At 38.4% G+C, this 23,719-nt stretch overlaps 5 protein-coding genes and 2 pseudogenes across 5 annotated transcripts; 4 read left to right on the top strand and 3 right to left on the bottom strand.

Moving 5' to 3' along the window:
- The first annotated feature begins 2,130 nt into the window (after positions 1 to 2,130).
- LOC144653946 (histamine H2 receptor-like) lies at positions 2,131 to 3,325 on the top strand (annotated as a pseudogene).
- Positions 3,326 to 5,062: 1,737 nt separating this feature from the next.
- LOC144653511 (melatonin receptor type 1C-like) lies at positions 5,063 to 5,980 on the top strand (annotated as a pseudogene).
- A 361-nt stretch (positions 5,981 to 6,341) lies between these two features.
- Positions 6,342 to 8,012, top strand: LOC144655504 (melatonin receptor type 1A-like). Its single transcript, XM_078515745.1, has one exon. It carries the CDS (start codon positions 6,971 to 6,973, stop codon positions 7,883 to 7,885), a length of 915 nt encoding a protein of 304 aa, XP_078371871.1. The 5' UTR covers positions 6,342 to 6,970; the 3' UTR covers positions 7,886 to 8,012.
- Positions 8,013 to 14,005: 5,993 nt separating this feature from the next.
- LOC144653116 (allatostatin-A receptor-like) lies at positions 14,006 to 15,016 on the bottom strand. The gene has a single exon (XM_078513028.1). The coding sequence runs from the start codon at positions 14,924 to 14,926 to the stop codon at positions 14,006 to 14,008; it is 921 nt and encodes a 306-aa protein (XP_078369154.1). The 5' UTR covers positions 14,927 to 15,016.
- Positions 15,017 to 17,698: 2,682 nt separating this feature from the next.
- On the bottom strand, positions 17,699 to 18,616 carry LOC144654974 (histamine H2 receptor-like). The gene has a single exon (XM_078515203.1). The coding sequence runs from the start codon at positions 18,614 to 18,616 to the stop codon at positions 17,699 to 17,701; it is 918 nt and encodes a 305-aa protein (XP_078371329.1).
- A 785-nt stretch (positions 18,617 to 19,401) lies between these two features.
- LOC144655205 (histamine H2 receptor-like) lies at positions 19,402 to 21,082 on the bottom strand. Its single transcript, XM_078515425.1, has one exon. It carries the CDS (start codon positions 21,080 to 21,082, stop codon positions 20,156 to 20,158), a length of 927 nt encoding a protein of 308 aa, XP_078371551.1. The 3' UTR covers positions 19,402 to 20,155.
- A 1,510-nt stretch (positions 21,083 to 22,592) lies between these two features.
- On the top strand, positions 22,593 to 23,477 carry LOC144654973 (histamine H2 receptor-like). The gene has a single exon (XM_078515201.1). The coding sequence runs from the start codon at positions 22,593 to 22,595 to the stop codon at positions 23,475 to 23,477; it is 885 nt and encodes a 294-aa protein (XP_078371327.1).
- The last annotated feature ends 242 nt before the right edge of the window (positions 23,478 to 23,719 follow it).

The raw sequence follows: 23,719 nt of genomic DNA, 5'->3' as shown, positions 1-23,719 counted from the left end.
ATAGTTAAAGGTAGATATATCTATTTTCAAAATTATCCATTGAATGCTCACGAGAGGTCCTTCTATTGTTCTAAGATGAATATTTAAGCAAGTTATCATGCTCGTGGAGGGAGGTTGTGCCATAAACATGCTGTGTCAAATTCAATGACTTTTCATGAATAATTTTATCCTCCACAATTGCATCATTGGATCTTGTTTTCAGAAAGGCAGAAAGTCGAGATTAAAGTTTTAGTGAATCGTTGCATGTTAGCTGCGCTGCTGAAAGTACAATGACCCTTTAACTTCATGTTTAAACGTATACCGTTACTCTGGTGCTAAAGATGAAGAGCAAGCTATAAAAAGTGGTACACAGATCTCTAAAACAAACCCGGCTGTCGTCCTATTTTTATCCACCGGTATCTGGGAGGCTATGGGTTCGATTCCCGTCAGATTTTTTCTTTGTCCCACGCTCGTGTCATGTTGAATAATTTCTTCACTGTTTATCACCGAGCTTGAAATTTACCATCTTTATTACTTACAAGTTCAACATTTTTTCTTGTTTTCTTTTTTCTCTCACTCTGTGACTGAGTTGAGTCGTATTTTTGTCGAGGGTCGAGAAGTGAGGGTAACATGCTAAGGATAGTCCAGGGTACACTATTGAGGATTCTTTGCTCCAAGAACATTTTTGCGAAAAGACCGTAAAGACTCTTAGCCACTGCCAGGAGGTTATATTTTGCTATTTCGCTTTAGAAAGTGAATATATTTTTAGTCGCTGCTGTCGTAAATAAAACAGATCCGCGAATATTTATTGTCTCAAATTTACACAGTCGCGGCTTGGATATGTTAAAAAGCTTTTTTTAATTAGTCCATTCGTTAATTATAGACGGACAATTTATTGCAGCTGACTAACAATACTAAACTGGGGGAAGCGCAGGAAAAAATTAAATCTTTCATATTTTCCGCCTTTTCAAATAACTAAATGATTGTGTGACGATAGGTTTTTTCTTGGTTTGTGCGTTTGAACCGACTTTTGGACTGTACGGGAAGTGCGCTGTAACTACGCTGAAATCTGGCTGAGATATGACTCAATACCACTGAAATATGGGGAAACTTAGCTCGGTAGAGCACTCACTTGCTGCGGAAACGAAGCCTCGTCAACAAGCTTCAAAGGTACACGGCGATCTACTTCAAGGAACTTCAGAACTACAGACGTAAGGCTGAGACAGACTTGGGTCCAACAGTAGTTTATTCTAACCAACTTTGTAATCCTCGATGTACTAATCACACCGTCGATGTAATCACACCGTCGATGTAATCAAAGAATGTTTTACAACGTAGCTCCTTATATATCGTTGCTTCAAATAAGGTGTTTACAATACTAACAATGCTTTGAATACAATTCAATAAAATGCGGAAACGAAGGAAATTACAAGAGTTAACTTATATAAACAGTAGGAAGTTTACAATATTAAAAACGAGAACTTAGATTAAAAATCACAACTTTGAAATTAGAAATAGCGAACTTAAATTAAGGTAAAGCAAGCATAGGAAATTAAAACTGAAAAGCTTATTAAGATTTCTGGAATTGGTTTGCTCAGCTAACTAACTAAGAGCAACCCTTGAATGAAAAGCAATATAACTTCATTAAGGAAAATAAGTTCAGCTGGCGAACTTCCGTGGAAACTAATAAAAACCAGGAACTTTAAATTATGAACGGAAAACTCAAAAGAATAAGTTACCGAAATGTTTATATACTAAATTGATTGAGGTTATGAAAAAGCTGCAGATGTACAGGTGTACAATTTCCAAACACACGACAAAAGATGAATTCCTACTTGGACAGGAACTACTGTTGGTTTTTGAGTGGTTTTAAAATGCTGAAATAAGGATAACATAGAAATGACTGAAACACGGAAAATTCTCTCGTAACAATTGCTTATCTTGGTCAATTCTTATGTATGCGCAACACGCTGATTTTATCTCATAAAAAGACAATTGTTGACACAGGCTAGGACGGGATGGCTTATTAACATTTAAGAAAAACCTCCCAGAAAACCAATTTGTAAAAATTCAGCTGCTTATTGTAAATATTCATTCGTCCATCCGTGTGCTAGCAGGAACGTAAAATCTAAAAAAATCGACTGATTTTCTCCAAAGAAATGGGACTGACAGAGGCAAATACAGGACGCTCTTCGCAGGCCAACATGCAAACTGTTATTTTTGCTTTAACAACAATGTTGTCACTCTCAGGAAACTCGCTCGTTTGCCTCGCTTTTTACCGAAACAGGAGATTACGCACTACTACAAATTTCCTCGTGTTGTCTCTGGCAGTGTCTGACATAATGGTGGCTACGTTTGTGCTTCCTTTTGGTACAGTTGCTTCTGGGCTGCGTAGGTGGCCATTTAGTAACAAATATTGCAGATTTACTGGGTTTCTATCACTGTACTGTACTGGGCTGAGGTATCGCTTTCCATTATAGCACTCACATCGATCAATCGCTACTTGTGCGTGGTAAAGCCTCAGAGATACGCTGTGTTTTTCACCAATCGGAAAACAATTAGGTCAATTGTTTCGCTTTGGATTTTTCCGCTCTTCTTTTCCCTCGCCTATAATGTTGCAACGCCTGTAATCTATCAATGGCAACCTAACAGTTTATGCTGTCTACCAAAGTTTCTTGATGAGCAATCCGAGAGGCCTAGGATTTTGAACTTTGCGTCTGCTTGTTTGAGTTTAACAGCAATGTCACTAGTAATATTTGGTTATAGCCGGGTTTATTGTGTTGTCAGAAGACACAATGCTGCTGTTGTCCCTTCTTTACAAGCAACAAACAGCCAAGGAACGATAAGTCCACAGGAATTAAAAAACCTCTCGAGTACTTTTTGCCGCCGTGTTTGGATTTTTTATATGTTGGATTCCTTTTATTGTTTCCTCAATTCTAGAATTTGGTTTTCAGGTGAAAATTTCCTATTTAACAGAGTCCATTTACCTTTTCTTTTCTTCTTCCTCCGCGTGGATTAATCCAGTGATTTATGGTGCAATGAACCGAGCCATTCGAAAGGAGTTTAAGAACATATTACTCTGTAAAATAGGTTAGAAAAAAGTGATGCTAAAGGAACATGCTAATATTATGATGGGGTTGTAAACTGATGTGCCCTGTACCGGAGCCAATGAACAACTGTATGGTCAGAAACGCAAGACAAGAGTAAAAGTATCCAGATTTCACTGTATAGTTAAAACTCTCTTAACGGACACCTCTATAAGACGGACACCTGGTGATGGTCCCTGTTGTTTTTATTTTACTGTAACCAATCTCCCCATAAGACGGATACCTCTCTAAGACGAACAACGGACACTTTGAAATCATTAACGGACACTTGAGAAGTGTTTTTATTTTGTTTATTAGTGAAAATACTTTTAAACTTCGTATCGACCTACAGCAACGTTAGTCAGCGCTCTAATAAAGATACGTGTACACCAAGCTCATTAACCAAAAACAATGACGCTTTAACGGATTACTTAATTCTCTGTTTACGTGTATGGACACTAAAGAGGTCGATTTCTACCTACAGTATTACAGTTTGTAGAAGCTCTCAACTTTTGCTTTAACAAGCGAATACGGTCCTTTTATTATTTTTGTGTTGTTGTAGTTAGCAAAGGTTTGTCGCATTGTGCAAAGGTTTAGCTTTATTATCTCAGAATTACTGGTGTCATGTTACTTCGACTCTCTACAAGGCGGACACCTCTCTAAGACGGACAGTTGCGGCCGGTCCCGAAGGTGTCCGTCTTCGAGAGAGTCGACTGTATTTCCATTTTACTTTGATCAGTTCAAACTATTTTACCTTTTTTGTAAATTCCTGCCAGACAATAGCATTTTGCAACGGGAAACAAAACCGAGCAGCTGTCTGTAATCGGACCGAAGCTGAGAAAATTCTCTTATCATGGTCTTCTCGAAAGGAATTGAAACGCGAAATAATTTTACGTAGTCGTTTCTTTAGTTTTTTGGTAGGCAAAAAGATTGGAGATTTGAAAATTTTTACTGATAGCTACGAAATGGGCTGAAAATTTAAATGATAGTCGAGAATCGCCGAAAATTTAACTGAAAAATGAGATTCCAGAGCCCCATTTGGACTCTCTTTTTAATTTTCTGGGTTAATTCTTCGTTCCAATGATATTTCTTAGCTGTTCACGTTTTCTTTAGTAATTTTGCAGAATTAGTGCATTTTTACATCCTCTTTACTGTTTTGGAACAATATTTTGCATTGACTTATGCTATTTCCTAACGCCGTGGGGATAAAGTCAGAAATCCAAGATGGTACCCAATTGATGTACAACAAGTCAAGCTGTAGCAAAAGTGCAAATAATTTTATCACATCTTGCCAGAGCTCAAAGTCCCTCCAAAATTATAGCTGCTACCTGCAGTTGACGAAGTCTGCTCTTTGTAACCTAAATTTACATAATCTAATAAATAAGTGAAGTAAAAGCGAAAGTGGCCAAAATTTGTTTACATTGACGATTTTGCTTTAATTAACCGCATGCTGTCATATTTAATATTAAGGTTTTTTTATTTATTGACTTTTTCTACTTACTCAGACTCATTTATTTCTCCTAATATTCACTTCAAATTTATGATACCATATCAGGATTGTATCTTCAGCAAATGTTTTAGTGTGTTTACTGGCTATTCCTTGAAAGTAACAATCTTTAGAGAAAACTCCTACTAAAGCATTAAATTATTAATCTTGAGTTCTGAACAGCTTGCCTTTTCATATTTTATCAACCAACGGGACTGTGTGATCTGTTCTTATTGGTTGAATTGTTTACCGGGATGTTACGAAAATTACTAATCAAACAATATATCAGACCCGTTGTATAAAAAGAGATATTTTTAGCTGTTTCATAAATCGCCCATTTCTACAGAGGACAAAAGCTTATTTTGGAAATTGACTTTGAATAATTTATCAAAATTGCCGCAATACTGATCTGAACAGAAAAGGCAGACGCTCTTTTAATTTTCAACAAGTTTGTAGCAATGGAACAAACTGAAGATACGCGAAGCTTGACGACGGTCATTCTACACACAGTTATTCTCGTTGCCACGATGATTTTAACACTCACAGGAAACTCGTTCGTCTGCCTCGCTTTCTACAGGAATATAAGACTGCGCACTATAACCAGTTTCTACGTATTTTCTCTGGCGGTAGCTGATATTATGATGGGAATGTTTTGTTTTCCTTTTCATGCGATCGCGTCTGGTCTGCACGAGTGACCATTTGGCACCAACTTTTGCCAATTCACTGGTTTCGTTGTTGAGCTCTGGGTTCAGGTATCTCTTTGTATTTTGGCACTCGTTTCGATAAATCGGTATTTTTGCGTTGTAAAACAACAGAAATACTTAAAGTTCTTTACCAAAATGAACACAATTTTGTCTATTCTTGTCGTATGGCTATGTGCGATTGTCCTGACCCTAACAAATACGTTTGTAACGCCAGTTGTATACGTTTGGAATCCATTCAACTTGTACTGTCGAGCAACGTTTCCAAACAGGAGCAAAGAAAAGGAGTTCTACACCTTGGTTGGATGTTTCTCTATCTTTCCCATGTCAATAGTGGTATTTTGTTATAGCATGGTCTATTATACTGTCAGGCAACACAACAATGCTGTCGTTCCTTCTCTCCAAAGTGCAGCAGCTACAAACAGGCAAGCAGTAAGAGCACAAGATATAAAGACATCTCGGGTACTTTTTGCTGCTGCGTTTGGGTTTTTTGTCTGCTGGACACCTTTTATAGTTATTTTAATTTTGGAATTTGGCTTTCAGATTGTCATTCCCTTGTCTTCACAGCCGATTTACCCACTGTTATCTATTGTGTCTTCGTGGATTAATCCGATAATTTATGGTGTTATGAACACAGCCATGCGGAAGGAGTTTGGAAACATTCTGTTCTGCAAAAAACATTAGAAGATCAGTACAGTCAAAGCTCGCCTAAATGACATCGTCAGTTTCAGTTTGGTCCTGTCTCGTGATTAATAAATCGGATTGATTGTTAGTCACTTGTATGATTACAGACCGAGTTGGACTCCAATCAGTCAGGAGCCCAGGTCATAAAATTGTATCTTTACCAAAATTCTTGGGTTTGATTGGTTCTCAGCGCCATCCATCGATTTGTCGCATAATTGGCGCGGATCACGTAGGTGTTCAGTTACAGCTGCCAGACTACAACAATTTGTAATTGGATACCTGTTTTGGACACCTACGCTATTTGCCCGTTAATTACGTGCACTGCGTGCTGTTTCCCTACTGTTTGTAAAACAGATAGAATATACCAATGATTTTTCACTTAGAGAGGATCTCAGACTTCAAATCGCGAAGTTTGTTATTCATGCGACTAATTAATAATCAGACGCATCTTACAATTTAGATAGCTATCGTCCTCCTAATTGCAACTTCCTCTCCGGATTGCTCCCTGTATCGCATTCCACTCAGTTCATTTACTATTACTAATTTTTTACGATTGTCGGTGCAACCAAAATTTCCCTCTAAATTTTTCAACTAACACGAAGATCACTGTATTATTTTTACACTAGGATCACTGTAATATTATGATAGTCAGGGAAAATTTGTCTTCTAGCCTACAATAGGCTTATAATTCTTGATTCGAGCCCACGTTGTCGAGTGTTTCTTAGCAGGAAGTTGATGTTAAAATATCTTCCTTTAAGGTTTTTTTTAACCTTTACATAACAACCTATTTAAAATGCAGCGTGATTAGGGAGAAAGAATGCTCAAGAGTGTTTGTTGCCATTTGATTAAATAGAAAAGAGAATATAACCATTATGCCTTTTTTAATCGGAGTTTAGCTGTCAACGAGTATATGGCAGGTGTAGAATAGTTTACATTAGCTGCACGCACTAAATAGTCACTTTGCAGAATAAATTCCAAGTAAGCTGAATTCAATTCTCTCGTTTTTTGCCAAGGTTTCTTTAAACAGGAGAGCAATGGAAGAAGACACCAGAAGCTTGGCGGAGGTCGTTGTACAGACTGTTATTCTCAGTCAAGCGACTATTTTGTCACTTGCAGGAAACTCGTTCATTTTCCTCGCTATCTACCGAAACAGGAGACTACGTATTATTACCATTTTCTACGTGTTGTCTCTGGCAGTTGCTGATATAATGATGGCGACTTTTAGTTTCCCTTTTCAAGTAATCGCTTCTGGGCTGCGAAAATGGCCATTTGATTACAAACTTTGTCAATTTTCTGGATTTGTTGTGCAGTACTGGGTTCATGTGTCAGTTTGCATTCTGGCACTTGCATCGATTAATCGGTATTTTTGTGTTGTGAAACCACATAAATACTTAATGTTCTTCACTAAAAAGAAGACTGTTCGTTCAATTCTTGCTGTATGGATTTTTTCGGCTGTTCAGACACTAATATATATTTTTGCCACACCTATTATTTATCGCTGGATTCCTGAAAACTTATACTGCAGAGCAACATTTCCCGATGAACGCTCAGAGAGGATTTCCTATCTCTTCTTTGCAAGTTTTTACATCGTTCCCTTGTCACTGGTGGTATTTTGTTATGGTAGCATCCATCGTGTTGTCAAACGGCACAAGATCGCTGTCGCCCCAACTCTACGAGAAGCAAACGGTCGAGGGATAATTATTTCACAAGAGATAAAATCCTCTCGAATCCTTTTTGCCGCTGTTGTTGGATTTTTTATTTGCTGGATGCCTTTTATCGTCTTAGCAATATTAGAATTTGGTTTTCAAGTATCTATTCCTTCTTCTGCACAATCGATTTATCCGTTGTTCTGTTCTACCTCAGCGTGGATTAATCCTATAATTTATGGAGTCATGAATCGAGCAATACGGAAGGAGTTTAGAAACGTATTGTTTTGTAAGAAGGATTAAAATGTAAACCTTCCAGTCTTTGCAGCTATATAAATCCAACAGTTTCAAGCTTTCTTTTGTAAGTTGAACGATGAACAAATAAGGAAGCAAACGCATGTATTATGCTGTCATAAAAACACAAAAAAAACATGCATTATTTGAGATATGTCAAAGATGTGGTTAATGTTTCGTATATTAAAACTTTCCTTTAGAGCCAGCATTTCTCAATTCTTGGGGCGGATTGTTCCATAAGTGGAACCCATTAAAACCAAAACTTTGTTTTAAGAGCCCGTAGACAAGTTTTTCTGCCAAAAAAAACTAAGGGGAGCCATGGAAAACTTTAATGACAGGAAGACCGAAGGAAGACGGGAGTTTGAGGCAAGCAGGTTGTTTTGGTTATAATTAATTACCTAGTCCATTTTTAGCGACAGTGCAGTTCATTCTTAGTATATATAAGCTTTAATGTAACGTGCATTTTAGTACCCTGAATCAATATATAAGGTATGGGTTTCTTATTTGCGCTTGGTAGTGCTTTGCGGCCGGAGTTGATCGTTGATGTTTTTTCTGTGTAACGCTCTTTATTCCCAAAGCTTATCTTTAAACCAAGATGCATAAATAGTTATTGTACTGGAGAATTGTCCAGTGAGGCAGCCTAAAGCTGGAATCCCAGAGTGGGACAATTAAGTGACTGAAAAAAGTATAAAGCAATTGAATCTTGCAAAAAAGTATTTAATTTATATAGTTAATTTCAGTTCCACACGCGCGGGCGACTCGCAAACTCACGAACACTTTCAGCATTATTGTAAAAAAGTCGACTACATTTTTTTATGGTATACATTCTTACTGACCATATAAATGGCGTAATAAAATGTCCAAAATTCAAGTGGAACTACGGGAGAAGCGACTGATTTTACAACATAGTTTTGGACATTTTATGGAGTCATTTCCATGGTCTTTAAGAATGCAGACCAGGGAAAAGTGTGGCTGATTTATTTTTTAAAATGACAACGAGGGTTTTCCCCTTCCTGAGGATCACAATCTTGCTGTGGTCAAGGGGCTTGCGTGCCTCAGTGATCCGGAGAGCTAAGGGGCGGGAGCTTAGCTCCTGGTAGGGCCACGCATGCCGGACGGGTCAACTGCGTGCTTGTTGCCACCAAGACAGCATGGACACCATCATCATGATAAGGAGCTGGTGGTGGATAGGGTAAGTGTTCAGAAGGGAACCTGGCAACATCACCCGCACAGCCCTACACTGGACACCAGAAGGCAAGCGAAAGAGAGACAGACCGAAGAACACCTGACGCCGGACAGTAGGCGGAGCGAGGAGGACCCTAAACCACAACTGGTGTACCATCCAGAAGGTGGCACAGAACAGACAGGAGTGGAAGTCCTTCGTTGCTGCCTTCTATGCTAGCGGACATAACGACCGTGGAAAAATGTGGTCGAGTAACTTTTGCAACTGGTCATAACCAAGGTGTCTTTTAGTTTTTGCTTTATAGTTGGTGTTCTGTGAGAACATTTAAGATGTGCATTGAAATCCTAGGAAGAGACTTCAGTTAAGGAAAAAAGATGAAAGCCAAAGAAAAATAAAAAGTCCATGAATAGTCACCTTTTGCTTTGTGCGTGCATAGCTCGCTATTACGTACATACACTCGTCGTCGAAGTTCCAGTCAAATTTGATAAGAACAGTAACAGAAGACAACTCATAATTTTACAGGCTCTTACCATTGAGGACACGAAATATACCCGAAGTTGACTGTACGTCATTTTTATTACATCGGAAAATTCCGAGTTTTGGTGAGCGGGCCGATTTCACTCCTTCCCTCCTTCCCTCCTTCACTCCTTCCCTCCTTCCCTCCTTCACTCCTTCCCTCCTGCCATCGATTCCTGTAAACATTTTAATTGAATTAATTAATTAATATCAAATTGAATTAATCAATTAATCTTGTGAAGCGGGTAGGGGGTTGGCTAAACTGCGACCCCTATCTGTGTTACTTTATATGAAGTACACAAAGGCTATATATTTGTTTCTGAAAACCAAATGTTCTCCTTGTGGTATGCATTCTTCCAGGCGTAGACCCAAGCACACGGAATTTTGTGCTGAACGCATGCGCATATATGAAGTACACAAAGACGAAATCTTACTGAGAACTGGTTAAAACTCAACAAAATTAGGGGTTCGATTTATCGCCGAGTATTTCCGAAAAAAATTAGATGATACTAGAAAAGAGTTCAATTTGAATGAAATATTCATCTATCATCAACAAACGAAAATTAACAAGCGTTTGTATTTATTCTTGGTCATTACCTTTTATTTAGTGGCGGCTCCTTAAAATCCATTTGGTTTAATGAAGCAACGTTAGGAATGAAGTTTTCTGCCTGAGTCCGTTTCTGTTCCTTTCCTTCAGTTCCTTTCTTTAAGTTTAGTTAATTTGCAGAATCACTGCTTACGTGACTTTTCAAGAGAAGAAGGGTCAAGAAGGAAGCGATCTATTTGACTTGTTGTCGCGACACCAGAAACTGGCCAATCAGAAGCAGTTGTTCCCACGCGCTTGGTAAACATTGTAACACGATCTGACAGAAATCGGCTGCATGTAATATTTTTGTTCAAAAGCGAAAACTTAAAATACCACGACTTCTCTGCTAAAAGACACCACTTCAGAAGAGTTTGATTGGATTGAGAATTCTCGACAAATACTGGTAACAGCACATGTTTCGTTTTGATGACATTTAAAGTTCACTCGCTGGATCTGCTTGATTTTTTCGCTAGCAACCTGGCGAATTGCGACGAACTGAAGATTCACTGAGGGCCTCTTCACATGAGCCCGGTTTACGGGCTGTCTCAGTTACCAGGACGGATTTTGACCTCTGTTCATATGGAAAATTTTAGCCCGGTTGACGGGGATAAAATTCAAGAAACGAAGGCAAAATGGCGACACATAAAGTTGCATCTTTCGCGACTATCGTAGCTTTATTGACCCATGTAACTTTATTAATTAAGCAAATTCGCATATTTCTGAAGTGGAAATAGATACAAGGCAAAATTAAACCATTTGGACCACCCAATTACGAAAGGGAAGCTATTTTCTCAAAAAGAGTTGCGTCCCGGCGACCGGGCTGGCGCGTTCATATGGGAAAATATTCTTCCCGGTTGTCGAGATCTCGGTTGCAGAAACCGAGATATCGGTAACCGGGCTGGCCCACCTTCTCATATGAACACATCCAAAATTTTACAAGAAAATAGGAGTGAGTCGAGATCTCGGTAACTGGGCCAGCCCGGTCAACCGGGATCATATGAAGAGGCCCTAAATCATCAGGAATCATCCCGTATTCTCTGGCTATTTTGCAGTTGTTCTGAACTGTTTCTACCTCGGCAACAACTTTTAATTTGAAGGTTTCGTTGTTTGAAAACCAGAAGCTTTTGGCATGATGATCGATAACTGCAGAAGAATGCGTGATTTGAGATGGGATTCTGAACTCAGGTGAATGTTTTGTCACGCTTGTGCACGGTTCTGTTAATAAATTCATTCTTTATCAGTGATTTGTTGTTTTTCAATTACATAGTTGTGATTTAACGAAAATGTTGATTCGCTGCACGTGGATTGTTTTATAGTTTGAAGGAAAAATTGGGTCTCGGCTTATAGCCCAGTGATTTGGGTTTATTTTTTGTCAGAGTCTAACTGGTTCCAAAAACTAAAAGACTAGGGTCTCGGCTTATAGCCGAATAAATACGGTACTACATGCTTACCTACCAGCCGAAATATTGTATTAATGTCAGTTTTCTTGAAATAGACCAAAACTTACTTTCTCTAATGATTATATTATTTTGCCTAACCTTCAAAAAACAAAAAGGAAAAATAAAAAGAAAGAAAACAATTTGCAACCGTTGGGAACTCTATCTCTTGCCCTTTCGGCCTTCTCTCGATGAGCAGCTAGATGACAATGAAACTAAGTGAAGTGAACTGAATTGTGGAAAGTTTAACAGCATTTGTTTTAGCAAATCTCTATTTGTCAGTTTGGTGTTTTCGATTCTTGTTTCATAATAAATTTTCCGAGTTTAGTGGCTCATAGCCACTTTGAATAGTTATCTACTTGGAAAACGGAAATGAGGAGTTACGCTACCGCTTGTGAAAAACTCTTTGTCTTTGTGCAACTGACATAAAATATTTTTTTTTAAAATGGCTACGAAACAGCTTGGCATACCTTTGATGAAAAGTCTGCAGAAAGGCTTTCCCCTTTATCATCCCATGCCTGTATAACAAATATTTTTCGCTCAACCCGTAAACAGATTGTCGAATGCAAACCTTCTTTTTACCCCGGCGCTCATCGACATAGCGTTGTTTTCGCCCATTTCTCTGTAACAGGGTTTTGACAGGCCAGTTTTCCCTACCATGTGAACTGGCTCAGGTTTGGGAGCTAGCATGCTCAGGCAGCTTCTTCGCGAGAACGATTCAGTGAGCGCCTCCCTGCTCGCTTTACTCTTCAAATTGTTTTCGAAGCTTTGCCTCCTCGCGCGTATCATCCCAAACGTGCTCATTAGATCTTAGTGACTTAAAAGGCCGCGGGTATGGAGTATAGTACATGAAAATACCATTTGAGTGTGACTAAATGCCTTTGCATGTATATTTGTAAACGAGTTGGCAACCAAGCAAGTAGGCAGGCAAAGTATAAGGATACGATGGAAAAACATACCAGGTTGTAAATTATTTTCCCAAATTAAAATATCCACACGACAATTATCGACAAAACTGTTTTATTTTTGGTGAAGAGTATCTATGTGACTTGTTGTAAGTTATAACATTGTGAGTAGCTGTTTCTTTTCTTCGTTGGTTGCAGTAAAATTATTAAAAAAAACTAAATGACTTTTTATTAAAAAGGGCTTTTTGTTAAAAATCTTTCAATTTGCAAATATGTTATTAAATTGATATCTATGTAGAGTAGACGAGACTTTAGTTTAAGCAACAGTAGGCACCAATTATTTTAGGAAGACGCGCCAGAGAGACGGTAGAAACCTACCTACTTGTATTGTGGTAAATAAACTTATTAGAAGGGAGTTCCGAAGTCAAATTGTTATCACCTTTTCAAAGAATATTCTACGGAGCTCATAAAATCTTAACACAATAAAATCTTAACACAATAATTTCAGAAGGAAGGCCGAACTGTCGATACTGATAATGTTACTAAATTGTGGTTTTGCATTTGATCAATAATAATCTTAAAAGGATTGATCTTGTAGCCTTGAGGCTGACAAAGGCATACAGTACCCATTATGAGAAGCTCAGGCAGAAGAAGAAGAAGAAGAAGAAGAAGAAGAAGAAGAAGAAAAAAAGAAGAAAAAGAAGAAGAAGAAGAAGAAGAAGAAGAAGAAGAAGAAGAAGAAGAAGAACAACAACAACAACAACAACAACAACAACACTAATACTCATACCCAGATCTTCCCATTCTTTGGAAAAATCTTTGACAAAATCCATTTTATCATTATTTTTAGTGTGGTACGATTTCAGTCCCACAAGTTTTCGTGACTGCTTGAAGAAACTTGGAATCTGCACAAAACGCCAAAACTAAAGCTAAATCAGAAGTTTCGGTCATTCGATTTGAAAGTCGAGGTAAATTTGAAGTAGATAACCAACTGTAATTTATACACTGGCTTTTTTTCTAAAAGATATTAAGTAAGTTGTCGAGGCTAGGTGCAAATTATTGTTAGCTTAAAGCATCCATTACTCTGAAATGTTGACTGTTACCACCTGCCTATTGCTTTTAATTTTACTAGTTTTCACTCTCAATTTCAAACGTTCCACTTACAATTCACCTTTCACGAACTTTGCTTTTCTTAACCAAATAGAAAACGTGCAAAAATTATTATATATTGTGCATGTTTGTGTATAAAAAACATTAGAGACAGCTGCAGGCACTAAATAATGCTTTCATATCATTTAAGGCCTGTTTTCTGGGTTTTGCATAATAAATACAAACGCAGAAAGATCAAACGGCTTTTCAATAATAATGTGCGAGATTCAGATCGTTTGGTATTCTAGCACACGCTGTACAGTACACGGCCCCACAAGCATTGTGACACGCATTGTGCTTAAAACCCTTATCGTGTTTAAATAAACAATATGAATGAGTATGTGGAGTGTGTGATTAATCTTTTCTGCAGAATAGTGTGTTTCGAAATTCTCTACGCATGGATCGATTCATAAATCCGTAAATCATTGGATTAATCCACGAAGAGATAGCAGCGAATAACGGGTAAATCGACTTTGCATAGGAAGGAATATATACCTGTGTCCCAAATTCTAAAATTAATATAACGATAAAAGGAATCCAGCAGACACAATATCCAAATACGGTTGCAAAAAGTACTCGTGATGTCTTTATCTCTTGAGCACTGATCGTTCCTTCTTGGCCGTTTGCTCCTTGTAGAGAGGGGAAAATTGCGGTGTTGTGTTGCTTGACAACCCAATAAACCTTGCTGTAACCCAGTAATACCAACGACATAGGAACGATAAAGAAACATCCACAGAAGACAAAAAATATCTTCTCCACTTGTTCATCGAGGAACGTTGGCCTGCAGTATACGTTATCAGGGATCCACCGATATATAACTGGGACTGCATAAAGACTCAGTGACTGGACAAGTAAATAAATCCACATGACAACAATGGATAATATCGTTTTCTTTCTGGTGAAGAACACAGAATACCTTAGTGGCTTTACAACGCAAAAATATCGATTAATCGCAGTAAGTGCCAGGGTCCAAGTTGATACTTGCCCCCAGTAAACTGCAAGGAAGCCGGTAAATTGGCAGAAGTTGAAACTAAATGGCCATCTGCGCAACCCAGAAGCGACGGCACCAAACGGGAATAAAAACATAGCCACCATCAAATCAGCTACTGCCAAAGACAATACGTAGAGATTGGTAACAGTGCGTAATCGTCTGTTTCTGTAGAAAGCGAGACATACGAGCGAGTTTCCTATGAGCGACAAAAGTGTCGTAACAGCAAGAATAACGGTGTGTATGACGACTGCCGGCAGACTTCTTGTGTCTTGTGTGTATTCCATTGCTGCTACAAAAAATAGTTTTATATAAATGACACCAAGAAAGGAGAACAAATTTAAATCTGTGAAGACTTATTTTGGATTTACGGCAGCCGTAAGTTCTTTCTACTCAAACGCGAAATGAGTGTGATCGTTTATACATATGATTGACTTTTTGGAACACCTGCCGTATCCCGCCAGAAACCCATTAAAACAAGCGTTAATGTATCTTCTAGAAAGCCATAATAACTGTCAAAACGGAAATAATCTCCTTTGTCATTTTGCTAAAAGAAAAACACTATGCTTTGAAAGCTGTAAGAATGTGAAAATAAGGTGTGTTCTTTCTCAATTGAATTCGTTAACAGTTAAAGCCTCTTGTTCAAGCTTACCAATGCTCATGGGGGTGCATGACCACTCGTTTCCTTCTATTCTTATTGTGAAATTAATATTTTTACCCATGGCGATTATAGGTCCTCGTTTGACATGCTCGCGGAGGAAGGTCGACGTTTGAGACATATATATTTATATATGTCCCTTAGGAAGACTTAGTATGTTTTCAACGGCAGAAAGCTTATAACCGACAACAATACAGTACAGGGTTTCTGTCGAAGGCTGTGGGCTGATGATTTTATTTTCTACTAGAAAACAAAATTATGTATATGTTTTCTGAGAAAACATATATTAGCCCGAGAACGAAGTTCAAGGGCATGAATGCTATTTCAGTTAAAATCATAATTTCTAAGGGCAACTATGCACAGATCCGAGACATAAACAGTCTATTGTCTTCATGGTTCACCACTAAATATTCGTAGCGGCATGCCTCAAAATTAAAAAAAAAACACGAATTTTTAACAGTGCGGCACCATGCTTGGATTTGGAATTTTGCATTGAAAGGTCTCTCATACGGTTAGATTGAACCGCTTAACGTCCATCTGTTGTTTTGTCTTTTGTCGACACATATGCCAAATACTTCCCTCGGAGTGAAATCCACATTCTTCGGTGAAAAATAAAATATGCATACTGGGACACGTGATCAATTTTGACAATAACGATAATAATAATAAATCAATGTAGCTTACAATGTATCAGTAAAAACTTCATTTATATAGTTCTATGAACAAAAAGATCAAGGTAATCGGAAATTGCAAGCTGTAAAGAAAGGGTAGCACCATGTCCCCAACTAATTGATTTTTGTATTGAAGATAATTTGCATGAATTAGCCTGAGACTGCAAGCTTGAACGAGGTGTCTATGGATAGAAAACCAGTGGCTGTTCTCCAAGATAAATAATAGAAAATGAGATAACTTTTTGAATTGAATCGAAATAGACTATTTCCGAGTTTACCTTTTACCTCATTTTCAAAACGAGTCCTCGTGCGAAACCATTCAAATGAAAGTGACTTTGATTTGCATGAAAATGGACGTGAAGTTGAAACACATTTACGTATGAATAGTTTCGCACGAAGACTCGTAACTCGGAAAAAAAAATGAAAAGAGAAAACAAACAATAGTTTGTGCCAGAAAAGGCTGAAAACTACTCGGCAGAATGGAGACGTATTTTGGTTTTCGTCGTTCAAACACAAGCAGAATCGACTTTATAAGCTGTATATAGCAAAAACGACCACTGTCTGCACTTTTTTAAGATATAGCTTTTTGCCACAAAGATAGTTCGAAAGTTATATGATTGGATTCACGACAACTTGGACAGGTTTTGGTTTTACTAGGCAAATAAAACAACGTGACCGTGCCATATTAGGTAACATCGAAACTGATGACGTTTGTCCTTACTTTATTTCAGTGTTATTTTGATAGAACTTACGCTGTATAGGTCTAGTTTATTTGGGACCTTTCCGTTATTTCAGATATACTAAGCACAGATAAGTTCGAAAAAAAGACACCATGAAATTGACTCTGCAGAGTAAAAGCGCTCGCCTCCAACCAATGTGGTCCGGATTCGATTCCGGCCCGGGCCCGTCCACTTTAGACACTTCGTTTTTTTCGAATTTTATCAATGTGTAAAAAGGAAAATATTCAATATACAGTGCACCGCAGTGGAGTCGAGCAAGAGCTGATTTGGCTTTCGTTCTAAATATAGAAATTTAAACGGCAGAAAAAACTAAAAGCGTTTGATACATTTTCAGATGTTTCTCTGTGTTGCCTTCGAGAGCTAGTAGCCAAAGACTGTGAATTATAATTTCTAAAAATGCAAATTAAACTTGTATGGAGTGTGCCTTACTTAAAATAGTCTTTTCATGCAGGAGTTGGCTCGTACAGCCCTTTGATTGGCATAGATCGAGAACTGACATAAGTGATACATATTATTTCGACTTAAAAGCTTCATCGGTAAGTCTATTGGCCGAGTTGATTTCTTGAGCATGTACTCACGAAGTCCAGTTATGCATTTATCTGATCAACGAAGTTCCCGCAATGCTCTGGCCTTGCACATGAAAGAATAAATTAACAAATAAATCTACATCGCTTTTTTTTAGCTTCGTTTCCTTAAAAACAAAACGGTGTTGTTTTGGATCCGATGTGAACTTTTCTTCGGATGTCTCTTGTTTGCTCGCCCGGAAGAATTACCGCTCAAGGGCAAAAAGAAAGCAAAGCGAAGGGCAAAGGAATTTGCATGCTGCATGCATGCATGCAAAAAAATAACACTGTACCGCAATTCTTCCGTAATACTCATTCTCGACCAAGGATCCCACAAATTTCACAAACCAATCTCTTCTCAAACTTTCCCGCCATACTTATCACTTATATTATTATGCTAATCGTTCATTTTAGAAATGTTTTGGTACTATCCTCCATTTCGGCAGAGAAATATGTTTTGAAACTCCTTCCGCATGGCTCGGTTCATTACACCGTAAATTATTGGGTTTATCCACGCTGAGATAGCAGAAAACAACACAGGAAACGACTCTGCAACGGTAGGAATGGATATTTCAAAAGCAGTATCGCAAAATAGTACTGTGGCAGAAGGAATCCAGGAGATGCAAAATCCAAAGACAGCAGCAAAAATTACTCGACAGGTCTTTATCTCTTGTGCACGTATTGATCCTTGGTTGTTTGCAGCATGTTGTAGAGAAGGGACGATGGCTCTGTTGTGTTGTCTGACAACACGATAGACACTTCCATAACCAATCAACACTAATAACAGAGAAAGAAAAGAGGTACATGTAAAGACGATGTGACAAACTTTCTCAGTAATGTGACTAGGATAATTGCCTTTGCAAAGTAACCTGTTGGGATGCCATCGGTAGATAGCACGAGCTTCAGAATAAAAGGTTACGGCAGCGACGAAAAGAAAAATCCAAATGAAAAGAAGCGATAGAAAAGTTTTTTTTTTAGTGAAGTAGACAGAGTATTGCTGCGGCTTTACAACGCAAAAGTATCGGTTTATCGATGTGAGTGCCAGAGTCCAAAGTGAAACCATAGTCCAAGGAATTACAAGAAAACCACTGGATTGGCAGAAGTTGTTACTGAATGGCCATCTGCGCACCCCAGAAGCGACGGTGCGGAAAGGAAACACAAACGCAGCCACCATTATATCAGCTACTGCCAGAGACAACACGTAGAAATTGGTAATGGTGCGTAGTCTCCTTTGTCGATAGAAAGCGAGGCAAACGAGCGAGTTGCCTGTGAGTGACAAAAGTGTCGATGCTGCAAGAATAACAGTGTGTATGATGACTTCCGGCAGACTTCTTGTATCTTCCATTGCTGGTACAAATTAAGGTCTACAAACAAGACTTTGGAGATTCTGATTTGGTACGCGAAGTACAACGATTTTAAATTTGACGAACTTGCTCGGTCTATGTATAGCCGGTAAAGCGACTAAGGTACTATGCGTTTTGGTAACAGTACGATTTTGCAACAACTGAATGATTCTTCCAGAAAAGCACAATTATCAATTATACTCTGAGGAGACAATACTTTTTAGTAATATGCATTAAAAGCCACCTAGCATGGCAAAACAAGCTGATATAACTTTTTTTAATTACCCATTGAATGCTCACGAGAGGTCCTTCTGTTGTTCGAAGAGGAATATTGACACAAGTTATCATGGTCTCGGAGGGAGGTTGTGTCATCAGCATGCTGTGTCGAATTCAATGCATGACTTTTCATGAATCATCCACAAAATAAATGCAGCATTGGATTTTTTTTTAAAAAGGAAGAAAGTCGAGATTAAAATTATAATGATTTGTTGCCTATCAACTGCGTTGCCAAAAATTCAGTAACACTTAAATTCGTGTCAAAAAACGTGCGCTGTTATGCTGCTACTGAACGTGAAGAGCAATGTGACAGGGCATTTAATTAAAAACTCTAAACAAAGGGAAAGTGTATGTACAAAAGTTTTGACACTGGCTTCTGACGGAAAACTTAAAAAATGGTGACTGTGTGTGCTGCTGATTGGTTTTTGCAATGGTTTATTGGGATATTGTCAAGATGTGGTATTACTTGTTCACTATTATGCAAATTTGAGACGTCTTTAATTTCCTCTTCTATTCTATGTTTCTAAAACAAATGGACGAGCGAAACACATCTGAGCATGATCTAAAACATGAAGACCACTTGTTTTTTTGTAAAAGCGACTTATTTTTGGCTGAGGCTGAACTTTCTTAATGTTTCGACGATTTGAGCCCGTAAACGTTCTTAACGATGTTCTTTTTTCTAATTTTAAAAACAAATTGGTGCTGCTGTTATGTCCTTAGGATGTCCTAAAATCAGTTGACCTTTTTTTTAGCTTCAAGGTTCTCAACTTGTACTTGGCTTTTGGGATGGCTATAGAATCTGATGGTGGTGTCCAGTTCAGCAATTCTCTAAAATATTCTCCCTATCTCTTCAACTGGTCATCCTGCTTGGTGAGTTTGTTTCCTGATTCATCCGGTCCTTGATAAGTTTTGATGCTGGGCTTTTCTTTCCTGATAACTTCTTGGTCAGATCATATAAGTCTCTCATCCTGTGTTTCTCTGCTGCTGTTTCTGCTTCTGTTACTAGTTCGTCAATGTACTTACTTTTGACACGCCTGATGCCTCTTCATAATTCCTGGTTGATGTCATCGTATTTTCTCTGCGCTTCCTTGCTGGCAGCCCTTGTTCTGCTGTCATTGATTTTGCCCTTCTTATTTGAACTTCTTATGGGGCATTAATAACTGTATAGTTACGATTTATTGTTCATTGGCGGCGAACCACTAAAACTTGAAACTGAAACTAAATATGCTATGGAAATGCAAGGAACGATTGCCAATTTTTCCTCTTCAATCTCCTTTCCGACAGAGTAATATATTTTGAAATTCCTTCCGCATGGCTCGGTTCATGACGCCATAAATTACTGGGTTAATCCACGCAGAGATAGAAGCAAATAACACAGGAATCGACTGTGCAACAGAAGGAATAGATATTTTCAAAGCAGACTCTAAAAATATTACAGTAGTAGAAGGAATCCAGGAGATACAAAATCCAAAGACAGCAGCAAAAAGTACTCGACAGGTCTTTATCTCTTGTGCACGTATTGATCCTTGGCTGTTTGCAGCATTTTGTAGAGAAGGAACGATGACTCTGTTGTGTTGTCTGACAACGTGATAGACCCTGCCATACCCAAACAACACTAATAACATTGAAAGAAAAATGAAACATGTAAAGATGATTTGAGTGACCATCTCAGTATTCTGATCACGATAATTGTCTTTGCAAAATAACCTGTTTGGATGCCAGCGATATACAGAAGGCGCTGCGGAATAAAACGTTGCGGAAACGAGCAACTGAAAAATCCAAATGGAAAGAATCGATAGAATAGTTTTCTTTTTCGTGAAGTAGACAGAATATCGCTGCGGCTTTACAACGCAAAAGTATCGGTTAATCGATGTGAGTGCCAGAGTCCAAAGTGAAACCGTAGCCCAAGGAATTACAAGAAAACCACAGGATTGGCAGAGCTTGTTACTGAATGGCCAACTGCGAGCCCCAGAAGCGATGGTGCGAAAAGGAAACACAAACGCAGCCACCATTATATCAGCCACTGCCAGAGACAACACGTAGAAATTGGTAATGGTGCGTAGTCTCCTTTTTCGATAGAAAGCGAGGCAAACGAACGAGTTGCCTGTGAGTGACAAAAGTGTCGTAGCTGCAAGAATAACAGTGTGTACGATGACTGCCGGCAGGCTTCTGGTATCTTGCGTGTCTTTCATTGCTGCTACAGAAGGTCTACAAAAAAAAATTTGTAGATATGTTTTGGTGCCAGAAGAACAACGAATTTAGATTTGTTCAGTCCATGCAAACACAAAGCGACTAAGGTGCTTTTATTTGCGTTTTAGTAGCAGTACAGTTTTGCAACACCTGTCTCTGTCAATTTTACTTAATGTATCTTCAAGAAATGTGTAATTATACTGCGCAAAAACAATACCTTTTAGTAATATGTCTTAAAAGCCAAGTAAGAGAGCAAAACAGGATATCTATTAGCTTCTATCACTTTTATCTGATATCGTAATAGTGAAAGGTTGCTATAACTAGTTTTTAAAATTATCCATTGAATGCGCACGAGAGGTCCTTCTATTGTTCCAAGATGAATATTTAAGCAAGTTATCATGCTCGTGGAGGGAGGTTGTGCCATAAACATGCTGTGTCGAATTCAATGACTTTTCATGAATGATTTTATCCTCCACAATTGCATCATTGGATCTTGTTTTCAGAAAGGCAGAAAGTCGAGATTAAAGTTTTAGTGAATCATTGTATTTTAGCTGCGCTGCTAACAGTGCAATGACCCTTTAACTTCATGTTTAAACGTATACCGTTACTCTGGTGCTAAAAATGAAGAGCAAGCTATAAAAAGTGGTACACAGATCTCTAAAACAAACCCGGCTGTCGTCCTTTTTTTATCCACCGGTATCTGGGAGGCTATGGGTTCGATTCCCGTCAGATTTTTTCTTTGTCCCACGCTCGTGTCATGTTGAAAAATTTCTTCACTGTTTATCACCGAGCTTGAAATTTACCATCTTTATTCTTACAAGTTCAACATTTTTTCTTGTTTTCTTTTTTCTCTCACTCTGTGACTGAGTTGAGTCGTATTTTTGTCGAGGGTCGAGAGGTGAGAGTAACATGTTAAGGATAGTCCAGGGTACACCATTGATGATTCTTTGCTCCAAGAACATTTTTTGCGAAAAGAGCGTAAAGACTCTTAGCCACTGCCAGGAGGTTATATTTTGCCATTTCGCTTTAGAAAGTGAATATATTTTTAGTCGCTGCTGTCGTAAATAAAACAGATCCGCGAATATTTATTGACTCAAATTTACACAGTCGCGGCTTGGATATGTTAAAAAGTTTTTTTTTTAATTAGTCAATTCGTTAATTATAGACGGACAATTTATTGCAGCTGACTAACAAAGCTAAGCTGGGGGCAGCGAAGGAAAGAATTTTATCTTTCATATTTTCCCCTTTTCAAATAACTAAATGATTGCTTATCTTTGTCAATTTTTTATGTATGCGCAACGCGCTGATTTTATCTCATAAAAAGGCAATTGTTGACACAGGCTAGGACGGGCTGGCTTATTAACATTTAAGAAAAACCTCCCAGAAAACCAATTTGTAAAAATTCAGCTGCTTATTGTAAATATTCATTCGTCCATCCGTGTGCTATCAGGAACGTAGAATCTAAAAAATCGACTGATAGAGGCAAATACAGGACGCTCTTCGCAGGCCAACATGCAAACTGTTATTTTTGCTTTAACAACAATGTTGTCACTCTCAGGAAACTCGCTCGTTTGCCTCGCTTTTTACCGAAACAGGAGATTACGCACTACTACAAATTTCCTCGTGTTGTCTCTGGCAGTGTCTGACATAATGGTGGCTACGTTTGTGCTTCCTTTTGGTACAGTTGCTTCTGGGCTGCGTAGGTGGCCATTTAGTAACAAATATTGCAGATTTACTGGGTTTCTATCACTGTACTGGGCTGAGGTATCGCTTTCCATTATAGCACTCACATCGATCAATCGCTACTTGTGCGTGGTAAAGCCTCAGAGGTACGCTGTGTTTTTCACCAAACGGAAAACAATTAGGTCAATTGTTTCGCTTTGGATTTTTCCGCTCTTCTTTTCCCTCGCCTATAATGTTGCAACGCCTGTAATCTATCAATGGCAACCTAACAGTTTATGCTGTCTACCAAAGTTTCTTGATGAGCAATCCGAGAGGCCTAGGATTTTGAACTTTGCGTCTGCTTGTTTGAGTTTAATAGCAATGTCACTAGTAATATTTGGTTATAGCCGGGTTTATTGTGTTGTCAGAAGACACAATGCTGCTGTTGTCCCTTCTTTACAAGCAACAAACAGCCAAGGAACGATAAGTCCACAGGAATTAAAAACCTCTCGAGTACTTTTTGCCGCCGTGTTTGGATTTTTTATATGTTGGATTCCTTTTATTGTTTCCTCAATTCTAGAATTTGGTTTTCAGGTGAAAATTTCCTATTTAACAGAGTCCATTTACCTTTTCTTTTCTTCTTCCTCCGCGTGGATTAATCCAGTGATTTATGGCGCAATGAACCGAGCCATGCGAAGAGAGTTTAAGAACATATTACTCTGTAAAAAAGGTTAGAAAAAAGTGATGCTAAAGGAACATGCTAGTAATTTATTATGATTGGGTTGTACTGAAACGTCCTGTACCGGAGCCAATGAACAAAAGTATCCAGATTTCATTGTATAGTTAAAAACTCTCTTAACGGACACCTCTATAAGACGGACACCTCCATAAGACGGACACCTGGTGATGGTCCCTGTTGTTTTTTATTTTACTGTAACCAATCTCCCCATAAGACGGATACCTCTCTAAGACGAACA

This window comes from Oculina patagonica, chromosome 5 (assembly GCF_052425735.1).
Source record: "Oculina patagonica isolate OP01 chromosome 5, crgOcupat, whole genome shotgun sequence".
Classification (NCBI taxonomy): Eukaryota; Metazoa; Cnidaria; class Anthozoa; order Scleractinia; family Oculinidae; genus Oculina; species Oculina patagonica.
Note: the sequence above shows the minus strand (reverse complement) of the source record. Positions and strands in the feature narration are given on the sequence as shown.